Below are 21,095 nucleotides of genomic sequence, written 5' to 3'. Positions count from 1 at the left end.
CAAGGTGGGAGGAAGCTGAGGGAGATCACCTAAGATTATCTCTCTTTTCCCAGTCAAGTGAGAAGTTAAGCTCTGGAGTGAAGAAGATGGGGGGCGGTGCAGCTGAGGGAAGCTGAGCAATGTGGAGCAGATACCCAGGACACTGGAAGAACGTGACAAGAGAAGAGACTGATAAGCTCCAGATGAGGTTGGAAACTGTGACTTTACAGTGGTGTCCATATGATTTTCTTTAGCAATGATCAAGCCCAGAGGAGAAGGTAAATCTTAGTACTGACCCATGCTGGGGTTTTGCTGAGAAGATATGACAGAAAGAAATGGATGGAGGGGAATCTAGAACAACAGCTTAATAATAATGGTAACAAAGTAACAACAACAAAAAGAAACCTGGCTCTAAGAGTTAATATTTCCTGAAAGACTATTTTATGCCAGGGGTGCCTGGGTGGCTCAGTTGTTAAACGTCTGCCTTCAGCTCAAGTCATGATCCCAGGGTCCTGGGATCGAGCCCCGCGTTGGGCTCCCTGCTCCGCGGGAAGCCTGCTTCTCCCTCTCCCACTCCCCCTGCTTGTGTTCCCTCTCTCGCTGTGCCTCTCTGTCAAAAAATAAATTAAAAATCTTAAAAAAAAAAAAAAAAAAAAAAAAAACATCTTTTTAAAAAAAAAAAAAAAAAGACTATTTTATGCCAGGCACCATACTAATATTTTGCATTTAGGATCTCATTTAATCTCTGACGCTGACCATATAGGACCCCACCCACCTTCTACCTGCTCTATCACTCTATAATCACAGCATTTAAGAAGCTACCCTATAACTGCTTGTTTGGTTGTCAAACTCTCCACTAGGCTATAAAACTCAACCACCGAATCCTCAATGCCCAACAGCGTTTAAAAAAAAAAAAAAAAGGAAAGAAAGCAAACCTCAGTTATATTTGTTCTTGACCACCAATGGAAGTAATAAAATCCTGAATATAATTAATATCACTCTGACCATCAGACCAACATGGGTCATAAGAATACCAAAAAAAATAAGAGAATAAAAATTTTAAAATAAGCAATAAAAACCAAGAATTATCTGAATTTAATCAGCAAGAAGGAAATCACTACCATGAAGGAGACAAAAGTTCTTCTTTGTTTGCATCTCATTCTAAATTCCCAGACTTTGGGGTGCCTGGGTGGCTCAGTCCGTTAAGCGGCTGCCTTCGGCTCAGGTCATGATCCCAGGGTCCTGGGATCGAGCCCCGCATCGGGCTCCCTGCTCAGCCGGGAGCCTGCTTCTCCCCTTCCTCTGCCTCTCCCCCTGCTTGTGAACTCTCTCTCTCTTTCTCTGTCAAATAAATAAATCTTTAAAAAAATTAACTAACTAACTAAATAAATAATTTCCCAGACTTTAAGAATGAGTAATTCACAGGCACCTTTCTGTTTCAAGAGGACCTTCCCTTGAAATAGACGGTATGGCAATTAAAAGTATTCTTCCACTCATCCTTTCTCCCTTCTCTAGGCTACCCAAATATTTCAATGTATTAGATCTCTTATACCTCAAAACTACCAAAGTATCCACATCTAACTCTTAAATATTAATAATCAAACAAGCACCACTCTCATGAGACACACTCACCGGGAAAGTTCTAGAGAAGTGAGTTGACTGGGTACTGGATAGACATTCACTGCTGTCAGCCCTAATTAAAAAACAAACAGATGTTAGTGACACTCTCCAAAGAAGAAAGTAACTGAGACTAAACAAGAGCAAATGGCTCAGTGAGATCACCAGAGAGAAAACTAATGTCATCTACTGAGATGGACTGAAGACAAAAACCTGGGTAACTAGCAATGACTAACTCTGACTACCTGATCCTGATCTGAAACCAAACAGAACAACTAATAGAAGGATCCTGTGTATTGGTCTGGACTCACACTAGCTCAGGCAGTTGTTAAATGTCAGCAGTGACTACTTAGCTTTTAAACTTAAAAAAAAAATTAATAATTGGATTTTTACTGGCAATATTTTAACCTTTAATTAAAGTAAAACTTAAATACCGAAAAGTGCAACAATCTTAAGTGTATAGATCAACGAATTTTTACAAACAAAACCCAACGGGGTAACCAGTACCCAGATCAAGAAAGAGCGTATTACCAGTTGCCCCCGAATCCCCTTTTCGTCACTCCCCAGCTGGGCAACCCCACCCTGACTCCCAATACCACAGATCACTTTTGCCTAGCCATATAAATACACACATATAGTCTGCATACTTTTCTGTCCGGCTTTATTTACTCCACACTGCGATTGTGAGATTTGGGTCCTATTACTGCATATGGCTGTAGTTCATTCATTCTTGTGGCTGTATCAAATTTTTTATGTAAATACACCACAATTTATTTAACCATTTTAGAGTTGGTGGGCATTGAAGTCTTTTCCAGTTTGGGGTTACTATGAATACTGCTTCCATGAACATTTCTGTCCATGTCTTTTGTGGACTAATGCGAGGAACATTTATGTTGGATATAAGATAGGAGAGAGAGAGAGAAGATAATTCTATGGGTTTCCAAACTGGTTGAACTGATTTACACTCACAACAGCGGACACTGGCATTTTTAGTCTTTTCCATTCTTGTCACTCTGATGGGTGTGCAGTGGTGTCACACTGGGGTTTCAATTTGCATATCCCTGATGACCAGTGAGGCTGAGTGCCTTTACCTACATTAACTGATCACTTGGATAACCTCTTTTGCAAAGCTGCGTTCTGTACTTTTGAGGCATCAGAACTGCAAGTTTTGGTGTGAATTCTTCCAGGTTGTAGAACTTAAGGATTCCTTCTGTCAACAGAGTGGCTAAATTCAAGCAAGCCCCATTTAGTAGGGCTCTGTGAAAGAATCTCAGTCCCCAAAGACAGCGTGTATGTCAATGAGGCCTTTTCTAGCAGGACCACTCATTCAGATTCTCTAGATACATTTAGAATAGAGAATGGGCCTGATAGCAAATATTTATATGACAAAAAGACCGACTACCATCTCACAATAATATCTATATAAACAGCACAAGTGGACACTCATCAGCTTTGACACTATTTTGACCTAAGCAATTAATCTAAGCTACAATTTGAAACTTCTCTAGCATGATAAAAGGCCATGAAAAGAGAAGTCCTTGTCTTTTATCCTAATAATGTATTTTAGAGTTACAGAAAAGAGAATAAAATAATGAACACTCGTCTACCCATCAACCAGCTTTTAACAAATCTTCACATTCTGCCTTATATGCTTCAGACTTTTTTAAGAATTAAAACACTGCATATACCAAGAGGTTCACACCATTCTGAATATGACTTTTATCCTTCCCATGGGTTCTTTTATACTGTTATGGCATACACAGAACTAAGGAAACAACATTTCTGTGTGTTTGAAAATCTGATACAACTATCTTGGTGTACATATAATTATGCTTTTTTTTCCCTCAAAAAATGTTTATAAGATTTACCCAGATTAATACACAGAGCTTTAGGGCATTCATTTCCATTGCTGTGCAATATTCTATCGTATAAATATGTCACTGTTTACACATCTTCCTATCAACAGTCGTATTTTTTTCTTATTTTTTTTTTTCACTGTAAGGAACAACGCTATCATGAACCTTCCTGCACACAGCACCTTATGCTCATGTGAGTGTCACTGGGAGATATCTCAAGCAGAGGAACTGGCAGAATATGGGCTACACGCATCTTTGACTTCTCTTAACACTGTCTAATTGCTCCCCAAAGTGGCTTTACCAACTGACCCTCTCATTGACCAAGTGTGAGAGCTGCTTCTCCACATCTTCAATAGCACTTAGCAGTATTTTTTTTTAATTTGGTGAGTATACCATGGCATTATCAAAATTTGCATTCTCCGAAACTTAGTGATACTGAACATCTTTCCCCATCCCTTCCTTAAACACAGAAAAAGTAATTATAATTTCCTTGGTAAAGAACGCTCCATAAAAAGAATGGCCCCAACAAGTATGGGGCCTTTTCTACTGAAAAATATTCATGGAGAAAATCACACTGAAATGAGTGGCTTCTCGTTCTAGAACTGAGGTGGCACAAAGTTTTAGACTAGAGATGGGCAAAACTTTCTGTCAAGGGCTAAGCCTGTGGTAAATATTTCATGCTTTGCAGCCCCCCCCACCCCCAGTCTCTCTTACAGCTACTTCATTCTGCCACTGTCTCGTGAGACCAGTAACCTGTAAACAAAGACTGTGGACATGTTCCAATCAAACTCTATTCACTGATATTTGAATTTCATAGAACTTTCCCAAGTCAAATTTATTTTTTTGATTTTTTTTAACCCTGCCATTAAAAAATGTAAAAACCCCTTCCTCATGGGCCATATAGAAACAGGTGGTGGACCAGATCTAGTCCCTGGCCTGTAGTTTGTCAACCCTTGTTTTAGGCTATTATTGATACTCTATTTTGAACATGTTTGCCCACCCTCCTATCCCTTGTTATTTTGCAAAATGCCTCTTACTATACTCACTTAGTGAATCTCCAAGTATCCTGAAATGCCTTTTTATGCATATCTCAACCACTTAAGTGTTGACAGCAAACTTAAAAAATAAAGCTGGTCTCAATAAACATCAAACTACACTTTGCAGAGTGGCTAAGCAACACCACATGCCACTGTTCTTCGAAAGCTCAGACGAGAGCTACAAGAGAGAAAACAGGAGGCTGGATGGAGAACTCACTGTTGGAACTGGCATAGAGAGTTCGCAGGGAGAAGCCACTGAGTGTCAGCTCTCTCAGCTGGTTCCGTTCACAGTGAAGCTGCTCCAAGCTACATAAGGAGCTAAGATCTAAGTCAGCCAGTTGATTGTCCCGCAAATCCATGTGGGTGATGTACTTATTGCCCTCCAGATTTTCAGTAACCATGGTTTTCAAATGGTTCATCCTTAAATATTCAGAAATAAGGAAATCATTAGAAATAAATTCTACTAAATATGCTTACCAAAAGAAAAATAAGAGAGGTATGATCCCTTTCTCTTTCCTAAACAACTCAAAAAGTTCACTACTTGCTTCATTTTGCAAGGTATTAAGTAAATAATCACAGACAGCTGTACCTTGAGTTCTCTGTTTATAAAGTTAGACAATCCAGACTTGCAAATACATATACAAATTAAATAGAGAGAAAGGAAAAAGGGACCATGCCTACAAATTGTTAAAAAACTTACATCCAAATACTTAATAAAGTTAGGCAGGGATGAAGAAGCATGAACAAGAAGATGAACATAACCTTTCGGGTGAGTAGCAAAGCAGTCGTGGTATACCATGCAGACAACAAGAGGAAGCAGCCATACTTTCTCCCGGGGCTCCGCCTACTCTTTCTTGTGCTAAGATTCACATTACATTAATTAATGAAGAGGAAAATAATCTGTATCTATATGGAATAGTTCAAGGGCGAATAATAGAAAATGGCTTCTTAGTTCTCTTCTACACTTGTAGAGAACACACAGGCATGTTCTTATTCCTCTGTATTTCAATAAATTTTTCTGACTACCTTTATTCCAAATGCCAGACAAACTTCTTATGCTGCAAGGAAATAATGAGTCTAGCAAAAGTCAGGTACTTACTTTAATAGACTGCCAACCTGACTCAGCAGGTCATTACTATTTCTTTACAAGGAACATCAATGGCTTAGTGTAAATGATAGAACATTTACACTATGCATATTTGTCTTTTATGTATATGTGTCTTTTACCAGTTCCCTTTAGGAAAAGATTGTAACTAGAAAATAACACCTACAAAAACTTCACAGGAAAACCTTAAAATTTTAATTGCAATACAACGGATATCAAGAAGAAACCCAATGATTCAATAGAAAAATGGTCAAGTGTAAGGAAAAATACAAACTTACCAATTAGCATATTAAAAAGATGCTCAACCTCACTCATAAATGCTGATTAAAACACTGAAGTACTATTTTCTCCTACTACACTGACAATAAGGAAAAAGACTGCTAAAATCCAACACTGACAAGGACGTAAAGAAATGGGAATTCTATAAAAGGCTGCTGGGAGGGTAAGTCAGAACAACCTTTGTCAAAGGTAATGTGAAAGTCTCTATCATGTGGTACACCTACCTCACTCATAATCTCTCTGCTACTGAGTGAAAAATGAAGCTTTACTATAGTTTGGAAAATATACACTGTTCTAAAATCCTAATGTTTTAGAGAAGTTTTTACAAAGGGAAAACATAAAAACCATCAGAGGTCCATCTAAAGGAGGACACAGTGAAGAATGGCCTCACCTTAAATCCACGTGTTTGATATGGCTCATCCTGTTCAGCACCCCAAGGTTTAGGACTTCCAGGCGATTTCCTGCCATCACCACTTTATCTAACATAGTGAGTTTCTCATAAACCTCAGGAATTTGACTAAAGTTATTAAAGGAAATTCCCAGGGAAGAAAGCTGTTGCAGATTTCCCAATTCTTCCGGTAAAGTCGTCAGAAAGTTGCCATCAAGACAGAGGGTTTGAAGACTGTAGTAAGAAAACAAGACTTTATGAAAGGTTTTAACTGGAATGGATAGAACTAGAGGGATAGATTCTGACTTACATCACTAATTTATTATGAATCCAATAATGATAAAATAGCCTATCTATAGAGACTCAATGACATACAAAACTGCCATGGATGGTCCCTCCAACATCAAAAATCATCAGAGCTTCTGCTGTTGAAACTGGGGGGCTAAGTAGTCACCCCTGCAAGCAAGTCACAGCTGCTGTCTAGAATCCTCATAATTACATGACTTACTTCACTGCCAGAGCTCATGCGACGTTCATTCCAAATGCCAGACAAGCTCCTTATGCTGCAAATAAAAAATGAGTCTAGCAAAAGTCACATACTTACTTTAGTAGACTGCCAACCTGACTCGGCAGGTCATGAAATCCGTTACAGGAGAGGTTGAGCTCAGTCAGGGTAGAAATCTCACATAACAATACAGGAAACAACCCAAGTTTATTATGGGACAAGTTCAGGCCCTTTAGCTGAGAAAATCTAAAAAGCAAACATACAAATTACAGTACTGAATGAAAAAGTCATCTGTTTTAAATGTCCACTGTAGAATCTGTTCCACAAATATCTATGAGCACTCACTACATGCCAAACATCGTGCACAGCACAGAACACTAAGATGCCTAACCCCAGCTCCATACCAACAAGGAAATCAGGTCTAGGGCAATGGGAGTTCTTCTCTCTTCTCCTTAAAAAGGTGCAAAATCTTAAAAAGCTCATGCTGGTGTAAGTATTTTATATCTAGTTATACTGATATGCTTGAAATCTCTTCCTTCATCAAATTTCTATATGCAATATAAAAAACCTTGTAACAATTCATCAACTCATGAACACAGGAAGAACTAACAAAAATGCACACCAAATCCCATTATAAGCAACTTCTTTTTACATATTGAAATTATATCGGCTCAAATGTCACTTGAAATGAATGGGACACTTAGAACTTACAAATATGTATGTGATATGGAGTTTTACTGCAATACAATCTAATAGAGAACATGAAATAGTAATTTTTAGTGCTTCTGTTTTGTTCCTAGAAGTAAAAGTATCTATACCGTCTTACCCAGAAACAGTACCATCATACACTGGATCAACAGGAATCACGCTGGTAATTCTACTTAGGAGTATTATACTAATGATTATACTAGTGCAAGAAGGTAAGCTGAGGTGGTGCTTTCCACGATGATGATCTCTACCACCTGCTTCTAGACTGGAGTCATTAGTACCTCACTCTAATGCTCCTCTTTCAAATTTTCAGCTTTTGATTTCCAATTGTCCTGACCTTGAGTACTGATTGTTCCTTTGGCTTGGTGTCTTGACTTCAGAATTCCTAATCCAGCCCTCAAACTACATGAACCCTATTTTCATAGTGACTGAGAAGAAAATGCTAGAAACCCACTTCCTTAAAATTATAACTTCTGTTGTTTTTACATACTAATTAAAATTATTATCTCATTACTAGATGGAGGCTTGCTTATACCTAAAAAGCTTTGTAAAACACATCATATGGGACAAAAATCACAGTGCTTTCTCAAAATTATTTTAGAAATATTAGTTATTAAGTAAAATATGTAATTTCAATGTGTAATTTCAATGTATATTATCTTTTTTAAAAAAATTTTATTCATTTATTGAGAGAGCAAGCAAGAGAAAGCACGAGTGGGGGAGGGGCAGAGGAAGAGGGAAAGGAACAAGAAGACTCCCCAGTGAGCTCGGAACCCAACACAGGGCTCAATCCCAGGACGCTGGGATCATGACCTGACCTGAAGTCAGACACTTAACTGACTGAGCCACACAGGCGCCCCACAATGTGTATTATCTTTTTAATCACCACTTAATTTGAATGCTTTAATTTCCGATTTCTCCCCTGCTCACAAGAAGCCCACACAATTACTTATACTAAATACTTACTTCCATCCACTTTTAAAGGATGGAGGGTTGGAAGGGAGAATATATTCTAACAAGGAAATTGGAAAATATATGGGCCATAGTCCCTTAGGAGTGAAACGGTTCCTGTATCAGAAGAGAGAGGTTTCACAGCTGTCAAACAGCTTAGAAGCTAGCATTAGCAGGTACACAGGAAAGATAAAAGCCCCAACCTGGGAGTGGAATTCTTGAAATTAGGCCTATTTCCTTTAAGCTATTTAAGTTTGACACTTATGATTCAAAAACTTGCCATATACTCAATCTCCCAATGTACCCTGGCTTCAGATCATACATCACTGTCAGTGACTTATGTAACAGATTATCCAGATCGATGGCAGCTCAACGTTGCCTCCATAATAGAACATTTGCATTTATCTTCTGTCTCATGGAGGAGAAAAGGGGGTAAGAAAGGGGGTAAGAAAACTATGAATAAAAAATTTTACTTCCTCTTCAAAATGGGAGGGGAAATTTTCAAATATATATACAATGGTAAGCATGCTCACTTCCAGGTACAAACGACTAAGACGGTGATCACGATTTGGTTTGAGTAAGTTAGTAAGGAAATCCATTCCCCACATACCTGTAAAGAGTGTCAAGGCCCCCAGGTCTTTCCAACTGCATGAAGTTGTGTCGCAAATTGAGGTAGGTGATATCTTGACTGTAGAAGAGATGCTCAGGAACCTCCTCAAGGCTGTAACAGGACAGGTCAACAGTGCTGATTCGCTGGGACACCACCTGAATGGGGTCAAGGAGAAGAGCCATCTGAGCTAGCACCAAATGTCTCTCACCCAGCATAGGAAGGAATGACATTTACACAAAAAGGCGCTAATTTTAAAAATGCAAAGGAGAAAAAGGTAATGAGATCCAATTATTCATTTATAAAAACCAGTTCATTTTTGCTTTTTCCTAAAACCATAAGCTGCTTGAAACATGCAACAGTGTAAGTTTTAAAGTGTCTATAAGTAAAAAGTAAAAAAATACAAATCATAAAGATGGAAAGTTAACATTTCATGCAAGAAGTTGAGAGGATTCAAAATAACCATACAAAACTCTGACAGGCAGTGTGATACTGAAAGCCATGGCCTTTTCTATCTACACGGACTCTGCTACTTACCAGTGCAGTTGCTTCATCTGTTGTGAGGATAAAGCTTAATACCCCAGCATATAGCACACTCCTTAGTATGCACAAGGCGCTCAAAAAATACTTCTCTTTATAAGGTCAAAAGAATGGAAGAGCTACTTAAAACTGAAACTAGTTTTATTCAGAAGAGATTTTATTACCACTACAATGTATGTACAGAAAATTCAATAAAACCAAAACAAGTTTATATTTCTATAATAGTATGCTCATAAAGAAAGGTTGTGGAAATTGGTCTAAAAACCAAACTAAATGCCACAGAAAAGTCATTCATGTTTTATGTCATCTCATTATACCAAAACAATCCTTTATGCAACTGTTTAGCTCTGCAAAGAAAAATGTGCTAAAATTCTGCAGATAGCTAGAAGAACAAGAGAATTCAGAAACTGCCAACACAATTTTAGAGCACTTCATCTTTAAAGACTAAAAAAGCAGAAATTATGCTGAAAAGCTAATTATCCTCAGCATACAGGAACACAGGTCACATTCCATAATAAGTTCAAATTTAAAGTGGTTCATCACAGCCGTGCTAAATATATACAAGACCAAGAAGCACTAGGCTAGGAATTAGGGAATGGCGCCATCTCTCACTGACTACAGTGGTTGACGGAAAGTCATGTGAATCTCATTGTGTCCTAATTCCTTCAAGGCCATAGTCTTCTCACAGAGATGGTATAAAGGTAAATGCACCTGCAAACACTTTTGAAAGCTTTCCGTACTACACAAATATAAATGATAAGTTAAGGACCTGCTGGAATTCCATTATTTCATGCATTATATACTTAGAGGGGCCTAAAGTAAGATGCATAAAAATTATAGTTCACTCTCCTGGGAGCAAGTTCGATTTCAAACTACATCTCTCATGGGCTTTTACAGTCTTATCCCCACATCAGGACGTCCGACAGCTTATCACCTTGGATGCTTGTCGCTGCCATCTCTGGCACTCAGCCAACGTCTCAAAGCTGACATGATAGGTCTGAGCTTGGGCTCCGGCTGAGCTGAACGCAAGGGAGTGCTGCCGTCGCTTCACTTCTTCCACCTGAAGAGGAAGAGGGGAGAAAACCAGAATCAAGAAAAAAGATCCTTGTCCGAGAGCAAAGGACAATAACGAGACAACTCAATTTTCTAAAATAGGCAAAAGAAAGGGGCGCCTGGGTGGCTCAGTTGTTAAGCGTCTGCCTTTGGCTCAGGTCATGATCCCGGGGTCCTGGGATCGAGCCCCGCATCGCGCTCCTTGCTCTGCGGGAAGCCTGCTTCTCCCTCTCCCACTCCCCCTGCTTGTGTTCCCTCTGTCAAATAAATAAATAAAATCTTCAAAAAAAAATAAAATAAAATAGGCAAAAGATCTGAATAGACATTTCTCCAAAGAAGATTGAAAAATGGCAGTCGTGACATGAAATGATGTTCAACATCATTAGTTATTAGATACATGCAAATCAAAACTGAAAGATACCACGTCACATCTGCTAGGATGACTAAAATTAAAAACAGAAAACAAATGTTGGATAACAAGTATTAGCAAGTTATGTGGAGAAACTGGATCCCTCATACGCTGCAGTGGGAACATAAAATGGCGCAGCCACTTTGGAAAACAGTCTGGCAATTCCTCAAAAGGTTAAATGTAGAGTCACCATGTTACCCAGCAATTCCACTCCTAGATACAAACGCAAGAAAACATACATCCACACAAAAACTTGTACGTGAATTATAGTATTCCTAATAGCCCCAAAGGGGAAACAACCCAAAAGTCCATCCATCAACAGGTAAATATATAAACAAAATATGGTATATTCAAACAACAGAATATTATTTAGCCATCAACAGAAGATACTGATGCACACTACAACACATATGAACCTTGGAAAGATTATGTAAAGTGAAAGACAGTCACCAAGAACCGTATACGATATTATTCCATTTATATGAAATATCCAGAGTCAGCAAATGTGGGCAGAGAGAAAGTAGATGAGTCGGTTTCCAGGGCTGCGGAAGGAATGGGAGAGATGATAACTAAGGAGTGCAGCGTTCCTCTTCAGGGTCATGGAAGTATTCTAAAATTGATTGTGGTGATGGTCACAAAACTCTGTAAATATACTAAAAGCCACTGAATTGTACACTTTAAATGGGCGAATTATATAGCATATAAATATCTCAATAAAGCTGTTTAGAAAAAGCAAAAGGAATACTTTGTTGGAAGTATGTTGAAGGAATAGGACTCGGGGCATACTCATAAGTAAATCTATTTATTAATTCCTCTGTAAGTCACGACACAGTCTCAATTTGATAATTAATATTTGTTGCATGAATACATTCTACTGTTCTGCGTGCTGGGGACAAGCAGGGGGAAAACAACAAAGCCCCGCCCTCCGCAGAATCTGTATTTGAGAAAGGGACAAACACTCTAACACCAAAACGGTGACATGATATAATACATAATGAATAATATCAAGAAAGATAAAACAGGGAAAAAGCTTGGCAAACAGGGTGGGTGATCTGAATTATGAAAGGGCAGTCAGGGAAGGACTCACTGAGGTAACCTGTGAGCAAAGACCCTAAGGGGGTCCAGGCGTGGAAACCCCTAGGCGAGGAGCATTCCATGCATAGCAACAGCAAGTACAAGCTGCGATGCAAGGCTGCAAGCTGTGTTTCAGAACAGGAGTCTCTAGACCCACGTGATAAGAGCCAAAGTCTCCACTCCACAGTTCCAATCCTTTCCACCTACACAGGGGCACAATGGAGGTAGCTGCCTGCCTGCAAAGGGTGCCCTGGCCTGGTTTTTGGACTCCTCTCTTTCTTACTAAGCCCTGGGCTAGATGCCATTTTTGACCCCCTCCAGGGCTGAAGTAGAAAGGGAGGAAGGACAGGAAACTTAAAAGTCCAAAGGTTCTTACTAGACAAGCAGAGTCCTCACGTGACTTCATAGTCTCTGGGACTAGCAGATTTTAAAGAGATGCTTTTCCTCAATGGGTCCTTAAAGGGTTCTTTTGGTTACCCCCCACTCCACCCCAAATAATGATGGCTTCTCACTTACAGATCCCTTGACCCGGCTAATGCAAGCTCTTCCAGCACTGGACTACTCCCTCCTCAGACATGAAGGAATCCGGTGGTCCACTGACAGCCTGTCCTCAAGGGAAGCCTATTTGCCCCTCAAGATGGCCCTGCTGGACAAGTTCTAAGAGAATCCACCCACTCATCCACCAATTCACCCACTGGTTTTTCCTCTCTCAACCCATCTGGATCACAAACTAACAAACCCAAGGAGCACACAATGATCCCAATGCATCAGCTAGGCTCTCAGGCTACCTGGCTGCTTTGGTTATAGACTCATCTCTGTCCTCAAGACTTCTTGGTCAGAAGGCAGGACACCAATCCACTATGCCCCCCTTACTGCAGGGGACCCATATCAAGCTCTCTTGAATCCTGCGGAAACCTCTTTCACTAGGCTTGAGGAAAAAGGCAGAAGCCATTCCCAGTTGGGGTGGCTACAGGGATTCACAGCACAATAGCAGTTCTTGTCAAAGCAATTCTCCCCCAAAATCCAACAACCCAATTCACATAGCTTTGATAAACATGAAGTCTTTATAGTTACGAAACCACTTACATCTTTGTCTGACATCTCACTTTGATACGTCATAACTACTGAATCTTGGTGAGTCAGCTGGAAACTTCCAAATTATACTCGTAAATCATTAGGTTTCTGGTGCCAAGTAAAGACTTAATCAAATGGCAAAAACACAAAATACTTTAAGCAAAAAAGAATCATATTAAAAAGATCCCAATAAGGGGCACCTGGGTGGCTCTGTCAGTCAAGCGTCTGCCTTCAGCTCAGGTCATGATCTCAGGGTCCTGGGATGGAGCCCTATATTGGGCTCTGTACTCAGTGGGGAGTCTGCTTGTCCCTCTCCCTCACCCTCTGCCTCTTACCCCGCTCATGCGTGCATACGCTTGCCCTCACAGAGAAATAAAACCTTCAAGAAAAAAAAAATCCCAATAAAATTAAATAATATTCATAATGTTCAATTGCGATCTCAAAACAGGATCATTTTTTGCAAGTGAGTGAGTCAAAATAAAGGATCTTATTGAAATGAAGAACAGATATTAATGATTGTTTCAGAATAATCTTTTTTTAAGATTTTACTTATTTGACAGAGAGCACACAAGCAGGGGGAGCAGCAGAGGGAGAGGGAAAAGCAGGCTCCCTGCTGAGCAGGGGAGCAGGACCCTGGGATCAAGACCTGAACTGAAGGCAGACACTTAACCAAATGAGCCACCCTGGTGCCCGTGTTTTAGAATCAACTTCTTAATATTTTACTATGGGGTATTTGACACAGAAAAATATACTCATACAATGTCAAATACTGAGAAAGGTTTGTAAATCTGAGATTCTCTGCCTCTCCCTCTGCCCTTCCCCCACTCCCACGCTTGCTCACTCGCTTGCACACTTGCTTGCTCTCTCTCCTTCTAAAATAAATTAATCTAAAAAAAAAAAGAATGTTTTTAGGATTCATCCTTATTTTGGTGTATATCAGCAGTTCATTCCTTTTTATTGTTCAGTAGTATTCCATTGTGTGTAATGTGCCACATTTGTTTATTAATTCACAAGTAATCAATGAACATTGGGTTGTTTCTAGTTTTTGACAATTATGAATAAAGCTGCTATGAAAATTCACATAAAGTCTTTGTAAAGACAGATGTTCATTTCCCAATACTTAGGAGAAATGCTGGGTCGTCTGATATGCATATGTTTCAGTTTATAAGAAATGAAAAACTTGGGGCCCCTGGGTGGCTCAGTCGTTAAGCGTCTGCCTTCGGCTCAGGTCATGATCCCGGGGTCCTGGGATTGAGCCCCACATGGGGCTCCCTGTTCGGCAGGAGGCCTGCTTCTCCCTCTCCCACTCCCCCTGCTTATGTTCCCTCTCACACTGTCTCTCTCTCTGTCAAATAAATAAATAAAATCTTAAAAAAAAAAAATGAAATGAAAAATTGTTTTCCAAAATGACTGTACTCCCACCAATGATGTGAAAGCATTCCAGTTGCTCCTCATCTTTGCTAAATCTGGTACTCAGCAGTCTTTTGATTTTAGTCATCCTAGTGGTATGCAGAATCTGTGATATTGATTTGCATTTCCCTAATGACTCATGATGGTGAGAATCGTCCTATGTACTTATTTGCCATCTGTAGAACTTCACTGGTAAAGGATCTGCTCAACTCTTCCGCCTAGTTTTTACTAGGTTATCTGTCTTTCCCTCACTGTGTTGTAAAAGTTCTTTATATATTCTGGAGACAAGTCCCTTGTTGCAGATAAACTTTGATAAAAATGTTTTGTATGATGTTAAGATAACCACACCATTTTCTTTTGGTTCCTATTTGACTAGCACGATTTTCCCACCATTTCACATTCAACCTTCTAAGTGTTGGGTATGTCTCTTATAAACAGCAAGTACTGGGGGCGCCTGGGTGGCTCAGTCGGTTAAGTGTCTGCTTTCAGCTCAGCGTCCTGGGATCAGGCCCCACGTTGAGCTCCCTGCTCATCGGAGAGCCTGCTTGTCCCTCTCTCTCTGCCCCTCCCCCTGCTCATGCTCTAATAAATAAATAAAATTTTAAAAAATAAAATAAACAGCAAGTACTGGGATTTTAAATGACAACTTACATCACAATTATGATTATTGATATATTTCTGTATGTGTCTGTCACTATAATTTGTGATAATTTACCATGCTAATCATTTTGTTCCTTTCTCTCCACTCTTTTCCTGCCTTCTTTTAGTGTTACAGAATGTTTTACATTTTCTTTTCCCACTCTACTCTTAGTAGCTATCCTTACAATTTTTACATTCACACTTAAGGCTTTTTCCTAATCCAGTTAAAAGTTATTTGGTATTTCTATTCTCTAATTCCAAAACTGTATCACACGTTACTTATCGAACATACTACTACATCTTAAGTATCATTTTGAGCTTTAAGAGTTTATATTTAAAATATTTAAAAAATTTAAACTTTTTACAATCAATATTAACTTTACCATCATATTTTATCAATGTCTGCACTCATCATTGTTTCTTATTTCTTACAACTTCCCTTTGAATTTCCTTTCCTGTGTTGTATTCTTTTCTCTTTTTCTTTTTTTGGGGGGTAGGGGGTGTCATTTTCTTTTAACCTATTTTCTTCATTCTGTCCTTCAGCCTCCAAGACCAGAACCAAGTCTCACATCAGTAAGTGGTAGGTTCCTGCCCCCTGGTTGATACTGGAGTATGCACATTCATTCAGTGGGGACTTGTTCACTTCCTCGTCACAGGCCACATAACTGGTTCCTTCCACCTTTTTAGGACCACAGCAAGAACAAGACTTGATTCCAGTCAGTGGTTAACAGCTGTTTTGGGCTGGTTGGTTTTTTTTTTTCTTTCCAGCTTTCCTTCAGGAGCAGAGTACCACTCATCTCCTGCTTCAAGGAGTAAGCCTGGGCCAGGTTCTTCTCATAAGCAGAGGACTTTTAAACCCAAATACTTATAGGAGCTGAACTCCTGGGCTGCCACGACCTTTCAGGCCCAGAACCCAGCAGGCCCTCAGATTCAGACCTGCTCACCACATATATTTCTAGTCTACATTCCATAGCCCAGCTATGTCTTTTTATATATTTACCTTTCATATATATCTATTTTATCGATATTGCTGTGCATCTGGACCAGATTGGACCAAAGCATGAATTCACTAAGTCATTTTGTCTGGAAGTTCTCTACAATTCCAACTGTTTTATTGATATTCAAGACGGAAAATAAACAAAATGATGTATAGCTTCATATAAGTATTAACATATCTGTTTCCAGTCATTTGTCAGTCTGTTTGACAGACTTGCAATGAACTCCCTGCCTAGGATGGGGAATTTTCTAGCACAGACCAGAAATGGTATGCCTCCACCCCCTTGCTGCTGGACAGGAGCTTGTGACCACCCCCAACTCTGAATTTTAGTCAAATGGGGAAAAAGGAGAAACTGGAAAGAATCTGTTTTGGGGATGGATGTGGCAGGAGGCTGCAAGTGGCAGCATTCTCGGTCTACTCAGGTGTTATGGGTGCCTGACAGTGGGGACCAGGGTAGCATCAACAAATGGGTGCTGCAGCGGAATTTGGGGTATGGATAGGCTTTGGGCCTCCCAGAGAACCTGTGATGTAAATAAACCTGTTTTATGCTTAAATTAGTCTGAGTAAGGTGGGGTGCTTGGGTGGTTTGGTCGGTTAAGTGTATGACTCAGTTTCAGCTCAAGTCATGATTTCATGGGTCCTGAGGTTGTGAGATCATGAGATTGTGAGATGCAGCCCAGCGTTGGGTTCCAAGCTCAGCAGGGAGTCTGCTGTTCTTCTCCCCTTCCCTCTGCCCCTGCCTCCGCTTGCGCACTCTCTCTCAAATAAATAAATTAATCTTTAAAAAAAGAAAAATTAGCCTGAGGTTTCTTCCGGTTAAACCTAAGAACTCTAAAAAACAAACTTTGTAATACAATCTTTAATAATGCTCATATTGGCTTCTTTAAAAAGATGTGGGGAAAGTGCTGAAAAGTAAATGTGATTTTATTTATTTATTTTTTTAAGATTTATTTATTTATTTGAGAGAGAGACAGTGAGAAAGGGAACACAAGCAGGGGGAGTGGGAGAGGGAGAAGCAGGTTCCCGCTGAGCAGGGAGCCCGAAGCGGGGCTCGATCCTAGGACCCTGGGATCATGACCTGAGCCAAAGGCAGACGCTTAACAACTGAGCCACCCAGGCACCCCTGTAAATGGGATTTTAATTAAGAAGATCAAACAAATGAAGAATAATTCATTTTTATGAGTCTTACCTTTCCCCCAACCAGAGGCAAAATGTGCATCTTTCCAGTCTGACAATCCTTCACTGAGGAAACGATGAGGCAGGTGCCACAGAGAACAACTAGGCGTTCAGCCCACTTATGCAGCTGGGTCTTCCCCTTGCGTACATTATAGATGCCAGACAGAAGGATTCGATCCAGATGATCCATCTGGCATGGTTTCTCTAAAAGAAAACAGAACTTCAGAAGTCACCATTCAAGTATATGAGACTCTTGTAAGGAAAAAAGAAAGTATTGTGTGTCAACATTCAACTACCTTGTTTACAGATTTAAGTTACCAAGCAATGTATCACAAAATAAGATCTCAGTTCTAAAATGTTATCCATCTGAAGTTATACAATGGGAGTACTGTGGATTTTGGGCCAGGGAGCAAGATTTTATCTTGGATGCCATTGTTAATTCTTCTTCTAACGCAGTCCTATCTCCCATGTACACAGAGAAAGGCAATCTGGCAAGTCATTAAGATCACAGACTTGGGGGCCAGACATGCACACCTGGGCTTGAATCCTAGTTCTGCCACTTACTTTGTTTCTTCAAACTACTTAATATAATCACTGAGGTTGACTTTCCTCATTTATACAGTTTGGATCTTAATACTACTTATCTTTAGCGTTTTCTTATAAAAAATTTGGATAATTTATGTAAAGTACTGAGCATGTTTTAGGTAACAAAAGAAGTACTGAATAAATGACAGCCACTATTGTGATTAGTCTTTTCTAGAAGGAAGAAATTAATAAGTATGGGAGCACTCTAGTTCTGTACACATTACTCCATTTTCCTGTTCCTTGTGAGGAAATGCTTATGGCTGATACTTCAATCAACTATCCCAATCATGGTGGCAGAAGCTCCTATGTGCATACAAGAATTTTTTTTTTTGTACCCTCCCTCCTCATTAGAATCTTTTTAAGGCTGAGATATAGTGAACAAACAGCACATTATGACAGAAGACAGGTTCTTGATCAAAGCGCAGTGAAAACCAGACTAACTCTACCCAGAAATGACAGGAGTAGCACTAGTATGAGGCGGTGCAAACAGCAAGAAACTGGGAAGAGAGAAAATTGCATCGTATTTGATATTATTACAGGATTGATTATGGAACCTGGGCATCGTGTTGCCCTTTTAACTATGTGTTTCCCATATATGATCTGAGGAAATAGGTTAGATCACTTCAAAGCTTTAAAACTTTGCATGCGAACACTAGCTCTATGGGAGAGCCATCTCTCCTTCTATTTGAGGCCAATCCTTTCATCTATATTCCAAACTCCACCTTTCTCAGGGAGTTTGGTTCTTCTCTCTTCTCACTCTTCAACTCCACCCTCCTTATTGTTCCTGTCAAAGCTACAAAAGCATTCATGTTTTCTCCCATGCCCTCTCAGTCTCAACTGTGGAATTTCTTTAGTTCAGTGACTCTCTGAAGAGAATGCCCAAGACTTCTTATGTGAGACTTGTGTGTGCCCAAGACTTATTATGATGAAGCAGGGCTTCATCCCAGGACACTGAGATCATGACCTGAGCAGAAATTAATAGTCAGAACAGGTTAAAATGTGGGACACTGACACCCACCCAGAGAGAGTCTAATCCACAGGGCCTGGGATGGAACACAGAGGACTGTATTTTTAACAACTATTCCAGGTAGTTTAAATGCAGATGGTGCACAAACCATATTTTTAAAAATTGTAAGTTTACCCTTTTGAGGCTCTTTTGTTCTCATTTGTGCCTTTATATTAGCTATCTCCCTGTTACCTCACCTCCTATTTACTCAATTTTCCTCAATCTGGCTTCCAGCCTCCAAACTGCCCTATTCATACGATGATAATGGCCCTCAGATTTCTATCTCCTGCCCCAATCTTCCTTTGGTTCTAATCTCATATATCTAATTGTCTGCTACACATGTCCAAGAGATGTCCCCATCCACTTCAAATTTCCAGTATCAGACTAGAAAGAAACTATCTTTATTTGCAAACTATAGGATCTTGTATGTAGAAAATCCTAAGTAAGCCACAAAAAAGACAATTATAACCAATAAATGAGTTCAGCAAAGTTGCAGGATACAAGTTTTTTTTTTTTAACTATATTTAAGATTTATTTATTTTGGGGGTCCCTGGGTGTCTCAGTTGGCTAAGCATCTGCTTTCAGCTCAGGTCATTATCCCAGGATCCTGGGATGGAGCCCCGCATCAGGCTCCCTGCTCAGCAGGGGGTCTGCTTCTCCTTCTCCCTCTGCCTCCCCCCTCCCATGCTCTTGTCTCTGTCTCTCTTTCAAATAAATAAATTCTAAAAAAAAAAAGACTTATTTTTGAGAGAGAGAGAGAGAGAGAATATGCAAGTGGGGGAAGGGAAGGGCAGAGGGAGAGAAATCCTCAAGCCGACTCCCTGCTGAGCACAGAGCCCAATGCAGGGCTTCATTCAAGGACACTGAGTTCATGACCTGAGCAGAAATCAAGAGTCAGATGCTTAACCAACTGAGCCACCCAGCCGCCCCAGATACAAAAATTTTTTAAAAAATCAACTGTATTTCCATGCATAAGGAATAAACAATTCAAAATAAAATTAAGGAACTTAACTGCATCTAAGATAGCATCAAAAAGAATAAAATGAAAATAGTACAGTGAAAACTACAAAACATAGTTGCAAGAAGTTACAGACCTAAATAAATGGACAACATCCAGAGTTCATGGGTTAGAAGATTTAATATTGTTAAGATGGCAAAACTCCCAAAATTGATCTACAGCAATGTATTCCCTATCTAAATTCCAGCTGCTTTCATGGCAAAACTGACAAACTGATCCTAAAATTCATATAGAGAAGTACAGTAGACTCAGAATAGACAAAACAGTCTTAAAAAGAACAAAACTGAAATTCCCCAATTTCAAAACTTAACTATAAAGTATGGAGTTGGCAAATAGTTTTCCATTAGCAATAATCGCGCCTCAGATAAACCTCATTGGCTATGATACTGCCACTGTGCAAAGCTTGGAGCTGGCATATAAAGTACAGTACTTGGGGCATCTGGCTGGCTCAGTCGGTACAGCATCTGATTCTTCATCTTGGGGTTATGAGTTCAAGCCCCACATTGGGTGAAGAGATTACTTAAAAAAAAAAAAGTACAGTACTGACGTAAAAATAGACATAGAGCAATGGAACAGAATTCACAAATAAACCCCTACATTTATGGACAATTGATTTTTGAGCAGGGTGCCAAGATACTCACTGGGGAAAGAATAGTCTTGTCAACAAATGGTGCTGAACAGCTGGATAGCCAAAGGCAAAAGAATAAAGTCAGATCCCTAACCTCATACCATATACAAAAATTAATTCAAAATGGATTGCAGACCTAAATGTAAGAACTAAAACTATAAAACTCTTAGAAAAAAACACTGGAATAAATCTTGTGGTCTTAAGTTAGGCAAAGATTTCTTAGGTATGAACACAAAAAGTAAAAGCGACATGGGGTGCCTGGGTGGCTCAGTCGGTGAAGCGTCTGCCTTTGGCTCAGGTCATGATCCCAGGGCCCTGGGATCGAGTCCAGAATCGGACTCCCTGCTCAGTGGGAGGCCCTGCTTCTCCCTCTGCCCACATCCCCACCCCCTGCTCATGTTTTCTCTCTCAAATAAATAAAAACCTTTAAAAAATAAAGTTAAAAGAAAATATA

The 21,095-nt window shown here is 39.7% G+C and overlaps 1 protein-coding gene and 1 pseudogene across 2 annotated transcripts in view; both read right to left on the bottom strand.

Annotated features, from left to right (window-relative positions):
• The window catches only part of PHLPP2 (PH domain and leucine rich repeat protein phosphatase 2), a 70,522-nt gene that overhangs the window by 17,740 nt on the left and 31,687 nt on the right, over positions 1 to 21,095 (bottom strand). For both annotated transcript variants that reach the window (XM_021703167.1, XM_021703175.1), the window contains 7 exons: positions 17,418 to 17,608; positions 10,507 to 10,632; positions 9,036 to 9,190; positions 6,866 to 7,012; positions 6,265 to 6,495; positions 4,707 to 4,909; positions 1,612 to 1,672 (listed from right to left, as the gene is read on the bottom strand). In XM_021703167.1, the coding sequence (XP_021558842.1) occupies positions 1,612 to 1,672; positions 4,707 to 4,909; positions 6,265 to 6,495; positions 6,866 to 7,012; positions 9,036 to 9,190; positions 10,507 to 10,632; positions 17,418 to 17,608 (1,114 nt within the window). The remainder of the gene's footprint in view (positions 1 to 1,611; positions 1,673 to 4,706; positions 4,910 to 6,264; positions 6,496 to 6,865; positions 7,013 to 9,035; positions 9,191 to 10,506; positions 10,633 to 17,417; positions 17,609 to 21,095) is intronic.
• LOC123323327 lies at positions 20,298 to 20,417 on the bottom strand (annotated as a pseudogene).

This window comes from Neomonachus schauinslandi, chromosome 16 (genome assembly GCF_002201575.2).
Source record: "Neomonachus schauinslandi chromosome 16, ASM220157v2, whole genome shotgun sequence".
In the NCBI taxonomy this organism is placed as follows: Eukaryota; Metazoa; Chordata; class Mammalia; order Carnivora; family Phocidae; genus Neomonachus; species Neomonachus schauinslandi.
Note: the sequence above shows the minus strand (reverse complement) of the source record. Positions and strands in the feature narration are given on the sequence as shown.